The 16,365-nt window shown below is 38.9% G+C and overlaps 1 protein-coding gene across 1 annotated transcript in view; it reads left to right on the top strand.

The window, feature by feature from the left end:
• DFFB (DNA fragmentation factor subunit beta) overlaps positions 1 to 16,365 on the top strand; it is a 101,855-nt gene that overhangs the window by 29,115 nt on the left and 56,375 nt on the right. Inside the window, exon 2 of the mRNA XM_053690407.1 lies at positions 228 to 354. Coding sequence (XP_053546382.1) covers positions 228 to 354 — 127 coding nt within the window. The remainder of the gene's footprint in view (positions 1 to 227; positions 355 to 16,365) is intronic.

Here is a 16,365-nt window from a genome sequence, read left to right as displayed (position 1 = left end):
AAAGGATTTAATGATAATTTGTGCAATAAAAATTGAAAATGTTTAATATTAGCCAATTTTAGCTTAATATTGGCTACAATTTTAGCCTGGTGGTCAATAAAATCAGCCAGGTAGTGCCCCTGCTTAAAAGGTCCTGGGGAGAACACTGTCAATCTAATATGTAAGTTTATACAATTAAAACTTTGACTTTTCAATTATTAAAGATTTTCTTGTTTGGACATTTATAGCTGCCTCTCTCTGCCACACGGGTTTGCTTATATGATGACGGAACTGAAGTAAGTGACCAGTACTTGAAGAGAATTCCAGATAATACAGAACTTGTATTGCTACGAGAGGGAGAAACATGGCAAGGATGTAAGTACCACATTTTATTTCTCTTAAAGGGACATTATACACTGGATTTTCTTTGCATAAATGTTTTGTAGATGATCCATTTATATAGCCTATACAGGGTTTAAAAAAAAAAAAAAATGTTTTTATAGTTTTGCTTATTTTTAAATAACATTGCGCTGATTTTCAGACCCCCTAACCAAGCCCCAAAGTTTTAAAGTATACTGATGTATTCCTACTCCAGCTCGTTCCTGTTTGTGTAAAGTCTTTTCATATGCAGAGGAAGGGGGAGGGGTCTGTTTTTTTGCTATGCACCCACTTTCAGTGGATTTTCCTGCTAACCATTTTAACAGATAAACTGGGAGCTTCTAAGTACGTTTTTAAACTGTTTTATACTGGATTTTTATATCAGTATCTGTGCATCTTAGTCTTTATAGTAGTTTCTATTACATGCAGCTATATAACAGTCGGTGTATATACTGTCCCTTTAAAGTTCATTATAGTGAGAAAAGTACTGGTTCTCATTCATTAGACTAGAGCATGTCATTTTATTAGTACCAGCCCTGCAACTGTTAAAGGGCTGCAGAGAATTGTAAATCCCGATTGGATGTGCATTCGTGTGATGAGTGTTACAACATATGCCGCATATGGCCGCAGGCAGCAGCATTAGGGTCTTTTCAGAGCCCTATTTCAGCGTGTAAAAGTGCAACACACAAAGTTGCACTTTCATATGAAAAAGTCTACTGCCGGCGGGCCATATTGGGCATTCGTTGTATTACAGATCACACGTATGCACATCTCTAGTGGAAACTGGCACTGACCCAATAAGCAGTGCAATCTGCACAACCCAGCTGTTTAGCGTTGCTGATGAACTCAGCTACAATTCCTGCTTGGGACTAGCAGTTCTATGTGGCTCCTGAGTGATTCTTTAACTATGTTTTTAACCCATTTGCAGGGGTAAAACACATAGAATAGGAACGTCAATAGTGAGAATGTTAAATGCTCTAACAAATGGGAGCATGCATATTTTTTCACTATAGTGTCCCTTTAAATTAAGTAATAAATAATACTTGAATATATTTAATATATTGTTTACTTGCCACAAAAATGTTTATTTATACCACATAATCTGTAAGCGCTTTCAGTATCAGACCCCTATTCCTTCTGTTTGTGAATAATCACATATATTCTGATTTTATTTATTTTTTTAATTGTATTTATTGTTTCCCTGTTAATCACTGTGGACTATGCTTTCCGTCTTTCACTAAAAAATAATTAAACAATGGATTTATATTCAGGGGAAAAAAAATATGAACTATGCAAGCAATATTCCCCTAAATATGCACAATTAGTCAAGCACATAAATGTGTGTTTATTCAGTCATACATTCATTTACATAATTCTTGCAAAACATTCCTACTATCTATTCTTTACTACACAGACAATTTTGTTACACAAAGACAATACATTTCCCTCTGTGTTTAATGGGACAGTAAAAGCAAAAATGACATTTTTATGTTTTAGGCACAGCATATAATTTAAAAATTGTGTATGTGTATATATACTGTATATCCCCAATTCTGAAAAAGTTGGGACAGTATGGAAAATGCAAAAAAAACAGTCATTTGAAATTTCTATTCACCCTGTACTATATTGAAAACATATTATTAACACATTATTTGATGTTTTACTTTGTGAATTTAATGTATTTTTGAAAATATACACTCATTTCAAATCTGATGACTGCAACACACTCCAAAAAAGTTGGGACAGGGGCAATTTGGGACTAATAGCGATGTGACAAGTTAAAATAAGGTGATGTGAAACAGGTGAGGCAATTGTGTAATCATAGTATATAAGGTGCCTCCAAAAAATCCCTAGTCCTTCAAGAGCAGGGATGGGTCGAGGCTCGCCAATCTGCCAACAGATGCGTCAGCGAATAATCCAACACTTCTAGAACAACATTCTCCGAAGACGAATCGGTAGGATTTTGGGCATTTCACTTTCTACAGTGCTCAATATAATTAAAAGATGGAGTAACTCACCACGCTCTGCCAGTTCCCGGCGCTCCCGCAGCAGGCAGGCACCAAGAGGCAGACATGGCAGAGTGTGGCGCTTTTGCTCAGATGATCAGCAGGTAAAAGGGCTAGATACCCTGGGGACAGTTAGTTCCTATACCTCCTGGTGTGCAGTGCATGGGAGGTATAGGAATATAAAAGCCCGGATTGCTGTGCGTGGGATACTCGAGAAAAGAGGGATATTCCCTAGCCTTATTAGCAGATGCATTACAGCCCTCTCTGGTAGTCATGGTGTTACTGTAAATATGTGTTTCTGATTTACTGATTGTTTACTGCTTAAAATGTTCAATTCCTTTCATATTTGTGAGTAGTAGGTAAACCCAAAATTGATTTAATTGGAGATCAGTATTGATCAAACTGTATTTTTCTATGAGAACACTGGGTGTTGGTGTGACTAGTACATTGGGTTTAAAATAGGCAGGTCACACTGTGGCACTGGATGTGTATGTAGCTAGGACACTTTGCTTGAGGCAAGTAGGTTGTACATACATTTAGTGTGGGTGTTCTTGAACACTAGGAGTAAAGTCACACGGTCACATGTGAAAACGAAGTATGGTCACAGCTAGCACATTGGCTTTTGAGTCTGCAGGTCACACATGGGAAATGTGTGGGGAAAACTGGAACTAAGGCTCTAAGTGACGTGCACTGTGTTAAAGTGGTCCTGAAACACTGCTCAAAAACCATCATGAGTCTATAAAGGATATCCTGGCATGGGCTCTGGAATACTTTGGTAAACCTTTGTCAGTCAACACCATTTGCCGCAGCTTCCACAGATACAAGTTAAGGCTTTATTATGCAAAGCAGAATCCATACATCCACACTGTCCAGAAGTGCCACCCACTTCTCTGGGTTCATCTAAGATGGACAGTAGCAGAGTGGAATTGTGTTTTGTGGTCTGACGATTCAACTTTTCAAATAGTTTTTTTAAAAAAAAAACAGCTGTTGTGCTCTCCGGGCCAAAGAGGAAAAGGACCACCCAAGCTGTTATCAGCTTCAGGTCTTAAAGCCAGCATCTGTCATGGTATGGGGGGGGGGTGTCAGTGCCGATGGCATGGGTAACTTGCACATCTGAGAGTGCACCATTAACGCAGAAAGATATGTATATATTTTGGAGCAACATATTCTCCCATCCAGACGTCGTCTTTTCCAGGGACGTCCCTGCATTTTCCAGCAGGACAACGTCAAAGCACATTCTGCCCAGATTACAAGCACATGGTTACGTAAGCAGAGAGTGCGGGTGCTAGCATGGCCTGCCTCACCTGTCTTCAATTGAGAATGTGTGGCACATTATGAAGCGCAAAATAAGGCAACGAAGGCCCCTACAGTTGCACAGCTGAAGACATGCATAATGGATGAATGTGGGAAAATTCTGCTTGCCCAAACCCTTAATAAGTGCTATTAAAAGAAAAGGTGATATTACACAGTGGTAAACAGTCGACTGTCCAAACTTTTTTGGATTGTGTTGCAATCATCAGATTTGAAATTAGTGTATATTTTAATAAAATACATTAAACTCAAATCAAAAAACATCAAATAATGTGTTTTCAATATAGTACAATTTTCAAATGACTCTTTTTTTTGTTTGTTTTTTTTTGCATTTACCATACTGTCCCAACTTTTTTGGAATCGAGATTGTGTGTGTATGTATGTATGTATATGTGTGTGTATATGTGTATATATATATATATATATATATATATATATATATATATATAGGTAGCCCTCAGTTTACTCCGGGGTTAGGTTCCAGTCCAGAAGGAATGGTTGTAAATCGAAACCGTTGTAAATTGAAACCCAGTTTATAATGTAAGTCAATGGGAAGTGAGGGAGCTAGGTTCCAGGCCCCTCTCAAAATTGTCATAAGTAACACCTAATACATTATTTTTAAAGCTTTGAAATGAAGACTTTAAATGCTAAACAGCATTATAAACCTAATTAAATAATCACACAACACAGAATATATAATTAAACTAAGTTAAATGAACAAAAACATTTGCTAAAACGGCATTATAAACCTAATAAAAAAATCACACAACACAGACTTTACTTGCATTTTTTTGCAAACAGTTCTTTCTATGCATTCCAATCTGGACTGATTTATAGACAGGAAGATCTTGTTCCTTTGAAAGCTGCTCGATAGCTCAGGTCTAGCTAGCTACACTGATAAATTTCAGCCTGCTTGTGTGCTTGGCTTGCATATCTTTGCTGCAACACAAGCAGACAGCTCCACCTACTGGCTATTTTAATCAATGCTCTGCTTCTTAATGCTTTTCAATAGCAGTCACATGACTGGGAAAAAAAGGTTGTTATTCTGAAATGGCGCAAATTGAACCGTTGTAAACCGAGGGCCACCTGTGTGTGTGTGTATATATATATATATATATATATATATATATATATATATATATATATATATTTGTATTTTATATATATATATATATATATATATACTGTATGTATGTATGTGTGTATATATATATATATATATGTATATATATATACAGTATATAATAATCTCTTGTTTTATTAAGGGCCAATATACTCAGGCAAGTAGCTGATAAGAGTTATTGTATGTAAGCTGACTAGAAAATATCACATCTCTATGTAAATAAGGAAGATATTTACCTTAAAATTTCACACCCCATTGTAAAAGGACTTTAAGCAGCCAATCAGGATACTAATCCCAGGACTTGCAATAGAGTGTGCCACTGCTATGTGCATGCACCACAGTCATGTTATTTCCATATTCAGTTTAAGGAATTTTACTATAAAATCTCACAAGATTTCAGTGAAATCTCATGAGATCAAAGCATAGCATAACCTCAGCACTGCTGATCCTGATTGGCCTTTTCCCCCCAACCTGCAGCTGGACAGTAGCTGAAATATAACTGTTACCACAGCACTTACTCTGGTGAGCTGAAGACATATTGAGGTAAAATATCTTCCTTTTTTAGATAGAGATGTTCAGGTGATATTTTCTCTTCAGCTTTTTACAGTTATGATAAACAGCAGATATTCAGCGCTTCCCAAGTTAGAGTCAAAGTATGACAGTCCAGGTCAAATGAAATGTGAATGTAGATGGTGGATGTTAAAAATGAAAAAAGTAAAAGAATGAAAAAATGAGTCATGAGATGGTATGATATGAAACGTTTTCAATGGAGATGGCACAGTACCGTGTCAATTTGTATCCAGATGGTCGTTTCAGGTTCACAAATAAATGAAAAATCAGTAGAATGTTACCATATGCTTTTTTTGAATCCTGTAGCGCTGTTTCACATATCAGATCTTGCCTGAAGTGTAGGAAAAGGAGCAGCCGTTCTTACAAGGAAGCTTCCATGTCAGAGAGACCCAAGTAGAAAAAACTGAAAAAGACAAAGACAGCGCATCCCATCTAAGAGTAAACGACGGGTTAAAAGAAACTGTACATTACAATCGGATTTCAAGAATGAAGTTCAGATTTTAGATGAGAGATTCAAAGAGAAAGGATATGACCCTGAACTTTTAGAGAAAGCTAAAAGAAAAGTAGAAAATATGGATAGATCGAAAATGCTTGAACCTGTAATAAGATACAAACAAAAAAATGGATGATAATATTAGATTTATCACCACATTTAATCAAGGTAGTAAAGCAATAGAAAAAATAATAAATTCCCATTGGGATATCCTTAAAGCTGATCCCATTCTAGGCAATTCCCTTCCTAATAGACCTATCTTCACCTATAAGAAAAACAGGGACCTTAAAAATATCATTGCACCCTCAAAACTCAGATCTGCCACTCAGAAATCAAATAATAATATGAGTAGCAACTGGCTAGGCAACTCTAAAGGCACTAGAAGGTGTGGAGTAGCCAGATGTGGAATGTGTTCCCATGTTTGTACACAGGACTATTTTCAAGATTCCCATAATAAGAAAAAATATGCTATTAAAAACAGATACACATGTAGTTCCACATACATTGTGTACATGCTTAGCTGTAACTGTAATTTGATCTACATTGGGCGCACCAAAAGAACCATGAGAAAAAGGTTCAGTGAACACAAATACAATATTACACATGAGCTTGAGACACATAGTGTATCTCACCATTTTAAAATTCACCACAGGTCTAATCCAGATAGCCTTAAAGTAAAAATTATTGAGGGGGTACCACCAAGCAAACATGTAAATAGACTTAGAACTCTCCGCCAAAGAGAGACTTTCTGGATCCATGAACTAAATACACTTACACCTAATGGATTAAACATAGACCTGAATGCTTTTATGTAAAAACATTTTTTATAAACAATCAGTTCTATATTCTTTTTTTTTTTTTTTTTTTTTTTTTTTTTATAACAAGATTTATTAAAGAAAAAGAAAAAGATACAGAGCATAGGTGTAAGCACACATTGCCACAATCCTTGCAAGTTCAAATACAGAAGCATAATGTCGCTTTACATTGAAAATATAGTTATTCAAGAATAAGAGATATATGCCTCCTTAGGCTGAGGGCCCTTTCCAAGGTCCTTTTTGTATTTGTAGTCAAAGAAAGTGTCGATCACTAGATCTGTAATTTTGTCAGTTCTTCGTATTCAAATAAACAAAGTGTAATGTCCTTCTTTGCAGGATAAAGTGCAATAACCAAATAAATACGAAGGTGAACAGTAAATGAGAATATCTTGATGATGATAACAATAATAAAAAAAAAAAGAAAATAATAACAGTGACATTCGTAATAGTAACCATGCTATCTCTAACAATATTATTAATAACGTTGTACCAATATCAGTAATATTGATATTAATATTGCACCAGGATACCAGCCGTCATATAGAAGTAGTTGCTTTAAAGTCTCAAGATCAAGCATTCCTGTCGAGTCTCAAAAATCCATATAACTACTAAGTAGGAAAATCAAGTGGGCCCTGTGACCTGAGCTACAGTCAGAGCTGGCTACCACCCTTCCCCCCAGTCATGTCTGGATTCTACATCAGTTCTATATTCTTTTTAAAATCATTTCCCATTGATTCTATGTAAAAATATGGTTTTCCTTTTATATATATATATATATATATATATATATATATATATATATATATATATATATATATAATAATTGTTTCAATACATTTTTAGGAAACTATTTATTGTTTTTCTTCTGTGCAGATCTGAAATTAAGAATTGAAAATTGTTTTACACGAGTTCTATTCTGTACAGTTCAGACAATTTGACAGGTTTTTAGCCCCATATTTGTAAACAGTTAGGTGTTTCTATTTTCTTGTTTTATGTGATATATGTATCTGACGAGTTTTTAATTAACTTATCATTACCTTGGATTTCAGTTATCAATTCTATGCAGATCTTTTTGAGTACATATATATTAGTGCTAAACCTTTTATTCAGTGTCAGCATGACTGGGACTTGCTCGGGCGCACTCACATATAGCTGTGAATACCGCTACCTGAACTAAAAAGTGAAAGATATCAGTAGCCAATCAGATACTAACTTCAGCTATATGTGTGTGTCACCAGCAACTCCCAATAGACATCCTCTTGAGAAAGTCCTAACGTTATAGGACGAAACGCGTTGAGGTCATCAACGCTCTGACGTCACGCACGCATACGACCTGTTACATCCTGACAAGGAGAGCCCACGAGTGAATACGAGGCCTACCTCGTTTGCGGCCCCAACATCTTCCTCCAAGTCCGGTTTGGTAACATACTCGTAGCTGGGCTCAGAGCGATTATTATATATATTTGAATGCTTGATCATCATCTTTATTCTGTAAGTGTGTTTTTAGCAAGCGCTACTTTTTGTTCAAATAAACTTTTACTCTTAGATGGGATGCGCTGTCTTTGTCTTTTTCAGTTACAGTTATGATGCATCACTTTAGTAGAGTGATAGTGATTTAGCATATGGATATTATGTCCTTTTAAAGAAGCTAAAGGAACTTACTTTCATATGGGGTTGTCTCTTTCTCTTACACCCCTATGGGATGATGTCTGCTGCTGCCTCTGGTTTACATAATTTGTCTATGGGCAATACTGCAGTACTAAAATTTCAAGTATAGGTGGCTGTTTCAAGAAGCAGAATCAACTATTTCAATTGACAAAATAAATATAAAGGCACTATTTATAAACAAATGAATATACTCCTGCTAGTAAATTGGGAACACAATAAAGTGGAGAACATTTTACAGTACAATGTTCCTTTGAAGCTGCATATTAGGCTCATTTTTGTAGTGTTCGTGATTGGTGACTACTTGCATATGCTGTTTCTGATTTGCTCACTAACCATCTCCTCCATCAGAGTGACATTGCCAATTGCCTAGGAGCACAATTTTAACAATGATTGTTTTTTTTTAATTGTTAAACACGTAGACCTCAATTCCAATCCATTTAATGATGGCTATGCTTTATTGTAAAATATATTTTTATAACTTATTAATGTCTCATTTCTCATAAATGTCTGTGCATTTTTTTCCATTTGAAGAAATTATAACTTATGGTGGGAGAGGAATTACTATGATCATATTAAAGGGACATGTTACCCTAATATTAAAGCGCTTAAAATAATGCAGTATAGCTGTAAAAAGCTGCCTAGAAAATATCACCTAAACATCTCTATGTAAATGTCAAAATTTTCTCAGTAGCCGCATTGCATTGTAAAAGGACTTTAAAGGGATATTAAACTGCTGGACACAAGTACTCACAATGCTATCGCTTTTCCTCCTGTTACTGCAGCTCTCTTTAGAGCCGTATTCCTATTTTAACCCCTGAAAAGTTCTCCAATGGTGAAGCTCCACCTTGTTATACTGAGCGCCGCCATCTTGGAGCGCAGGTATTCTCACATACTGTGACACGGGCTGTGTGCATTTGCATATCAATGAGGTTGTTAACTTTTTGACAACTGTATGATATAGAGCAGGGGCTTTACATTTTTGCTGTGTCTGCATTGCTCTATATTGTTGAGTGTTTTTTTTTTTTTTAAATATATTTTGTGTAACTTTAAAACTGTATTAAAAAGATGTTAAGGTCACACAATTGGCCCACATGTACTAAAAGGCGAGCGGACAAAGTGCTCAGCTACAGTTTGCAGCACAGCATATGGGCAGCGGATTCTGTTCGTCCACTGCTTGTATTTATCATTACACGCTCAAGTGAATGTGTAAAGACCGCCCCTTCTTTTGCACGACCAATTGCGTGAGAGCAGGCTTGTCAGTCACCTCAGAGGTGGCGAAGAGTGTAAGAAGCAGCGGTCTGATGAATTCTGCTTCTTACATTGCAGGAAGCAGGGTCTCATGTGTGAACCTATCCCACAAGGGCCCCCGGAGCACCTTACGCTGCTTCATACATGGAACACACTATTTCATGCACACTAACTCCATGCAAATGATATAGCTGTCAAAAAGTGGGCAATATCATTGATCTGTGAGTGTGCCCTGCTTTTGTCACAGGCTGTGAGAATACCTTAGCTCCATTATGGCGACGCCCAGTATGAAGAGGCGGAGCTTCAGTATCTGGCACCTTTAAGCTGGTAAAACAGAAGAACAAATTTGAAAAGAGCTGTATGAAAAGAAGGAAATGTAATAACATGGGGAGTAGCTATCATTATTGTGTAGTTGTGCTCAGCAGTTTAATGTCCCTTTAAGCAGGCAATCAGGATGCTAGTACCAGGACTTGCAAAGCAGCATCTGGCATGTGCAGGCACAGTCATGTTATTCCCCTCCTCAGTTAAAAGGGACAGTTTACTCAAAAATATTCTCCCCTTTAATTTGTTCCCAGTGATACACTTTACCTGCTGGAGTGTATTAAATTGTTTACAAGTATTTCCATTAACCTTATATTGGCATTTGAAATAGTTGATTTAGCCTGTGGTATCTCCACCTATCCTGAAGGTTTTTGGCCTCAAGGCCAAGCTGTGTAAACACAGCCAGCAGAAGAAAGTACACTCCCAGTGGGGTATAGAAGAGATAAGGTAACATAAATGTTAATTTTCCATTGTTCTCTCCAAGTACTGGTCTTTGGTTTATAGACAGATAAATAAGCATGTATATGTACACAATGTGATAACTTAATAATTATGCCTACAAGCTCAACTCAGTTTATTAGGTTGTGGCTTCAAAACACAAAATCAGCTAATTCATGAAGACAAATAAACCATAAAAGCAAATCTCATACATTGGAAACACATTAAGGGAAAAACTATTTTATAGTATACTGTCCTTTTAAGGAAGTTTACTATGAAATTTCACAAGATTTTAGTGAAATCTCATGAGATCACGTTAGAGCGAATTGTATGAAATCAGCACTGATGAAGCTGATTGGCTGTAGCTGTTTTTGGGGAGGGGTTCTCAACATACAGCTGACAGTAGCTACAGGATAACTGTTCACAGAGCACTTACTATTGTGAGCTGAAGTAAAATATCTTTTTACATAAAGATTCTCAGGTTATATTTCTCCTGTTAAGTGTGATCAGTCCACGGGTCATCATTACTTCTGGGATATTACTCCTCCCCAACAGGAAGTGCAAGAGGATTCACCCAGCAGAGCTGCCATATAGCTCCTCCCCTCTACGTCACTCCCAGTCATTCTCTTGCACCCAACGACTAGATAGGATGTGTGAGAGGACTATGGTGATTATACTTAGTTTTATACCTTCAATCAAAAGTTTGTTATTTTATAATAGCACCGGAGTGTGTTATTCCTTCTCTGGTAGAATTTGAAGAAGAATCTACCTGAGTTTTTACTATGATTTTAGCCGGAGTAGTTAAGATCATATTGCTGTTTCTCGGCCATCTGAAGAGAGGTAAACTTCAGATCAGGGGACAGTGGGCAGATTAATCTGCAAAGAGGTATGTAGCAGCTTATTATTTTCTGACAATGGAATTGATGAGAAAATCCTGCCATACCGATATAATGTAAACTCAGCCTTAAATGCAGTAGCAGCATCTGGTATCAGGCTGTCATGTATGTATATTTTACACTTCAGTATTCTGGGGAATGGTACTTCACTGGAATTGCACTGTGTACATAAGACTTTAGCCTAATTTGCAGGGACTGGCAACAGGCTTTTTAATAACTCTTAATTTATGTTAAACGTTTTTTGCTGGAATGTAAAATCGTTTTCATTTTCTGAGGTACTGGGTGAATAAAATGTTTGGGCACTATTTTTTTCCACTTGGCAGTTGCTTGATCTAATTTATGACAGTTTACTGATCTCTCTCACTGTTGTGTGTGAAGGGGAGTGGCCTTTTTTGGCGCTTTTACTACGCATCAAAAAATTCAGTCAGAAGCTCATTGTATTTCCTGCATGATCCGGTTCATCTCTACAGAACTCAGGGGTCTTCAAAACTTGTTTTGAGGGAGGTAATCCTCACAGCAGAGCTGTGAGATTGTAGTTGACTGTGATAAAAAACGTTTGTTCTGTAACTTTTTTTTCTGCTATCAGGGTTAGTTATCCTTGCTAATGGGAACAAGCCTTTGCTAAAATTGTGTTTTTTACAAAGATTGATGCTATAACCTTTTCAGTTTATTAATTTTCAACTGTCATAACTCTTTCTGTGCTTCTTATAGGCACAGTACGTTTTCATATCATAGTATTTTACTTGAATAGTATTTCCAAGTTGCTAGTTTATTTGCTAGTGTGTTAAACATGTCTGATTCAGAGGAAGACATCTGTGCTATATGTGCTAATGCCAAAGTGGAGCCCAATAGAAATTTATGTACTAACTGTATTGATGCTACTTTAAATAAAAGTCAATCTGTACAAATTAAACACATTTCACCAAACAACGAGGGGAGAGTTATGCCGACTAACTCGCCTCACGTGACAGTACCTGCATCTCCCGCTCAGGAGGTGCGTGATATTGTGGCGCCGAGTACATCTGGGCGGCCATTACAAATAACATTACAGGATATGGCTACTGTTATGACTGAAGTTTTGGCTAAATTACCAGAACTAAGAGGTAAGCGTGATCACTCTGGGGTGAGAACAGAGTGCGCTGATAATGCTAGGGCCATGTCTGATACTGCGTCACAACTTGCAGAACATGAGGACGGAGAGCTTCTTTCTGCGGCTGACGGTTCTGATCCAAACAGATTGGATTCAGATATTTCAAATTTTAAATTTAAGCTGGAAAACCTCCGTGTATTACTAGGGGAGGTGTTAGCGGCTCTGAATGATTGTAACACAGTTGCAATACCAGAGAAAATGTGTAGGTTGGATAAATATTTTGCGGTACCATCGAGTACTGACGTTTTTCCTATACCTAAGAGACTAACTGAAATTGTTACTAAGGAGTGGGATAGACCCGGTGTGCCGTTCTCACCCCCTCCGATATTTAGAAAGATGTTTCCAATAGACTCCACCACACGGGACTTATGGCAAACGGTCCCTAAGGTGGAAGGAGCAGTTTCTACTTTAGCTAAGCGTACCACTATCCCGGTGGAGGATAGCTGTGCCTTTTCAGATCCAATGGATAAAAAGTTAGAGGGTTACCTTAAGAAAATGTTTGTTCAACAAGGTTTTATATTGCAACCCCTTGCATGCATTGCGCCGGTCACGGCTGCGGCGGCATTCTGGTTTGAGTCTCTGGAAGAGACCATTAGTTCAGCTACTCTGGATGAGATTACGGACAAGCTTAGAGTCCTTAAGCTAGCTAATTCATTCATTTCGGATGCCGTAGTACATTTAACTAAACTTACGGCTAAGAATTCCGGATTCGCCATTCAGGCGCGCAGAGCACTGTGGCTAAAATCCTGGTCAGCTGACGTTACTTCTAAGTCTAAATTACTTAATATACCTTTCAAGGGGCAGACCTTATTTGGGCCCGGTTTGAAAGAAATTATCGCTGACATTACAGGAGGTAAAGGCCATGCCCTGCCTCAAGACAGAGCCAAACCTAAGGCTAGACAGTCTAATTTTCGTTCCTTTCGGAATTTCAAAGCAGGAGCAGCATCAACTTCCTCTGCTCCAAAACAGGAAGGATCTGTTGCTCGCTACAGACAAGGCTGGAGACCTAACCAGTCCTGGAACAAGGGCAAGCAGGCCAGGAAACCTGCTGCTGCCCCTAAAACAGCATGAATTGAGGGCCCCCGATCCGGGATCGGATCTAGTGGGGGGCAGACTTTCTCTCTTCGCCCAGGCTTGGGCAAGAGATGTCCAGGATCCCTGGGCGCTAGAGATAATATCTCAGGGATACCTTCTGGACTTCAAATACTCTCCTCCAAGAGAGAGATTTCATCTGTCAAGGTTGTCAACAAACCAAACAAAGAAAGAGGCGTTTCTACGCTGCGTACAAGAGCTTTTGTTAATGGGAGTAATCCATCCAGTTCCACGGTCGGAACAGGGACAAGGGTTTTACTCAAATCTGTTTGTGGTTCCCAAAAAAGAGGGAACTTTCAGGCCAATCCTGGATTTAAAGATCCTAAACAAATTCCTAAGAGTTCCATCGTTCAAAATGGAGACTATTCGGACAATTTTACCCATGATCCAAAAGGGTCAGTACATGACCACAGTGGATTTAAAAGATGCTTACCTTCACATACCGATTCACAAAGATCATTACCGGTATCTAAGGTTTGCCTTCCTAGACAGGCATTACCAGTTTGTAGCTCTTCCATTCGGATTGGCTACAGCTCCAAGAATCTTCACAAAGGTTCTGGGTGCTCTTCTGGCGGTACTAAGACCGCGAGGAATTTCGGTAGCTCCGTACCTAGACGACATTCTGATACAAGCTTCAAGCTTTCAAACTGCCAAGTCTCATACAGAGTTAGTACTGGCATTTCTAAGGTCGCATGGATGGAAGGTGAACGAAAAGAAAAGTTCTCTCTTTCCACTCACAAGAGTTCCCTTCCTGGGGACTCTTATAGATTCTGTAGAAATGAAAATTTACCTGACAGAAGACAGGTTAACAAAACTTCAAAGTGCATGCCATGTCCTTCATTCCATTCAACACCCGTCAGTGGCTCAATGCATGGAGGTAATCGGCTTAATGGTAGCGGCAATGGACATAGTACCCTTTGCACGCCTACACCTCAGACCACTGCAATTGTGCATGCTAAGTCAGTGGAATGGGGATTACTCAGACTTGTCCCCTTCTCTGAATCTGGATCAAGAGACCAGAAATTCTCTTCTATGGTGGCTTTCTCGGCCACATCTGTCCAGGGGGATGCCATTCAGCAGGCCAGACTGGACAATTGTAACAACAGACGCCAGCCTTCTAGGTTGGGGCGCCGTCTGGAATTCTCTGAAGGCTCAGGGACAATGGAATCAGGAGGAGAGTCTCCTACCAATAAACATTCTGGAATTGAGAGCAGTTCTCAATGCCCTCCTGGCTTGGCCCCAGTTGACAACTCGGGGGTTCATCAGGTTTCAGTCGGACAACATCACGACTGTAGCTTACATCAACCATCAGGGAGGGACAAGAAGCTCCCTAGCAATGATGGAAGTATCAAAGATAATTCGCTGGGCAGAGTCTCACTCTTGCCACCTGTCAGCAATCCACATCCCGGGAGTGGAGAACTGGGAGGCGGATTTTTTAAGTCGTCAGACTTTTCATCCGGGGGAGTGGGAACTTCATCCGGAGGTCTTTGCCCAAATACTTCGTCATTAGGGCAAACCAGACATAGATCTCATGGCGTCTCGACAGAACGCCAAGCTTCCTCGTTACGGGTCCAGATCCAGGGATCCGGGAGCAGTCCTGATAGATGCCTTGACAGCACCTTGGACCTTCAGGATGGCTTATGTGTTTCCACCCTTCCCGATGCTTCCTCGATTGATTGCCAGAATCAAGCAGGAGAGAGCATCAGTTATTCTAATAGCACCTGCATGGCCACGCAGGACTTGGTATGCAGACCTGGTGGACATGTCATCCTGTCCACCTTAGTCTCTACCTCTGAAACAGGACCTTCTGATACAGGGTCCTTTCAAACATCAAAATCTAACTTCTCTGAAGCTGACTGCTTGGAAATTGAACGCTTGATTTTATCAAAGCGTGGTTTTTCTGAGTCAGTTATTGATACCTTAATACAGGCTAGGAAGCCTGTTACCAGAAAGATTTACCATAAGATATGGCGTAAATACCTATATTGGTGCGAATCCAAAGGTTACTCTTGGAGTAAGGTTAGGATTCCTAGGATATTGTCCTTTCTACAAGAAGGTTTAGAAAAGGGTTTATCTGCTAGTTCCTTAAAGGGACAGATCTCAGCTCTGTCCATTCTGTTGCACAAGCGTCTGTCAGAAGTTCCAGACGTTCAGGCTTTTTGTCAGGCTTTGGCCAGGATTAAGCCTGTGTTTAAAACTGTTGCTCCGCCATGGAGTTTAAACCTTGTTCTTAACGTTTTACAGGGAGTTCCGTTTGAACCCCTTCATTCCATTGATATAAAGTTGTTATCTTGGAAAGTTCTATTTTTAATGGCTATTTCCTCGGCTCGAAGAGTCTCTGAGTTATCAGCCTTACATTGTGATTCTCCTTTTTGATTTTTCATTCGGATAAGGTAGTTCTGCGTACTAAACCTGGGTTCTTACCTAAGGTAGTCACTAACAGGAATATCAATCAAGAGATTGTTGTTCCATCCTTGTGTCCAAATCCTTCTTCGAAGAAGGAACGTCTTCTGCACAATCTGGATGTAGTTCGTGCCCTAAAATTTTACTTACAGGCAACTAAAGAATTTCGACAAACGTCTTCCCTGTTTGTCGTTTACTCTGGTCAGAGGAGAGGTCAAAAGGCTTCTGCTACCTCTCTTTCTTTTTGGCTTCGTAGCATAATTCGTTTAGCTTATGAGACTGCCGGACAGCAGCCTCCTGAAAGAATTACAGCTCATTCCACTAGAGCTGTGGCTTCCACTTGGGCCTTTAAGAATGAGGCCTCTGTTGAACAGATTTGCAAGGCTGCAACTTGGTCTTCGCTTCATACTTTTTCCAAATTTTACAAATTTGACACTTTTGCTTCCTCGGAGGCTATTTTTGGGAGAAAGGTCC

Source organism: Bombina bombina, chromosome 8 (genome assembly GCF_027579735.1).
Source record: "Bombina bombina isolate aBomBom1 chromosome 8, aBomBom1.pri, whole genome shotgun sequence".
NCBI classification, from domain to species: Eukaryota; Metazoa; Chordata; class Amphibia; order Anura; family Bombinatoridae; genus Bombina; species Bombina bombina.
The sequence above is the reverse complement of the archived record's forward strand: the minus strand, read 5'-3'. Positions and strand labels throughout refer to the sequence as shown.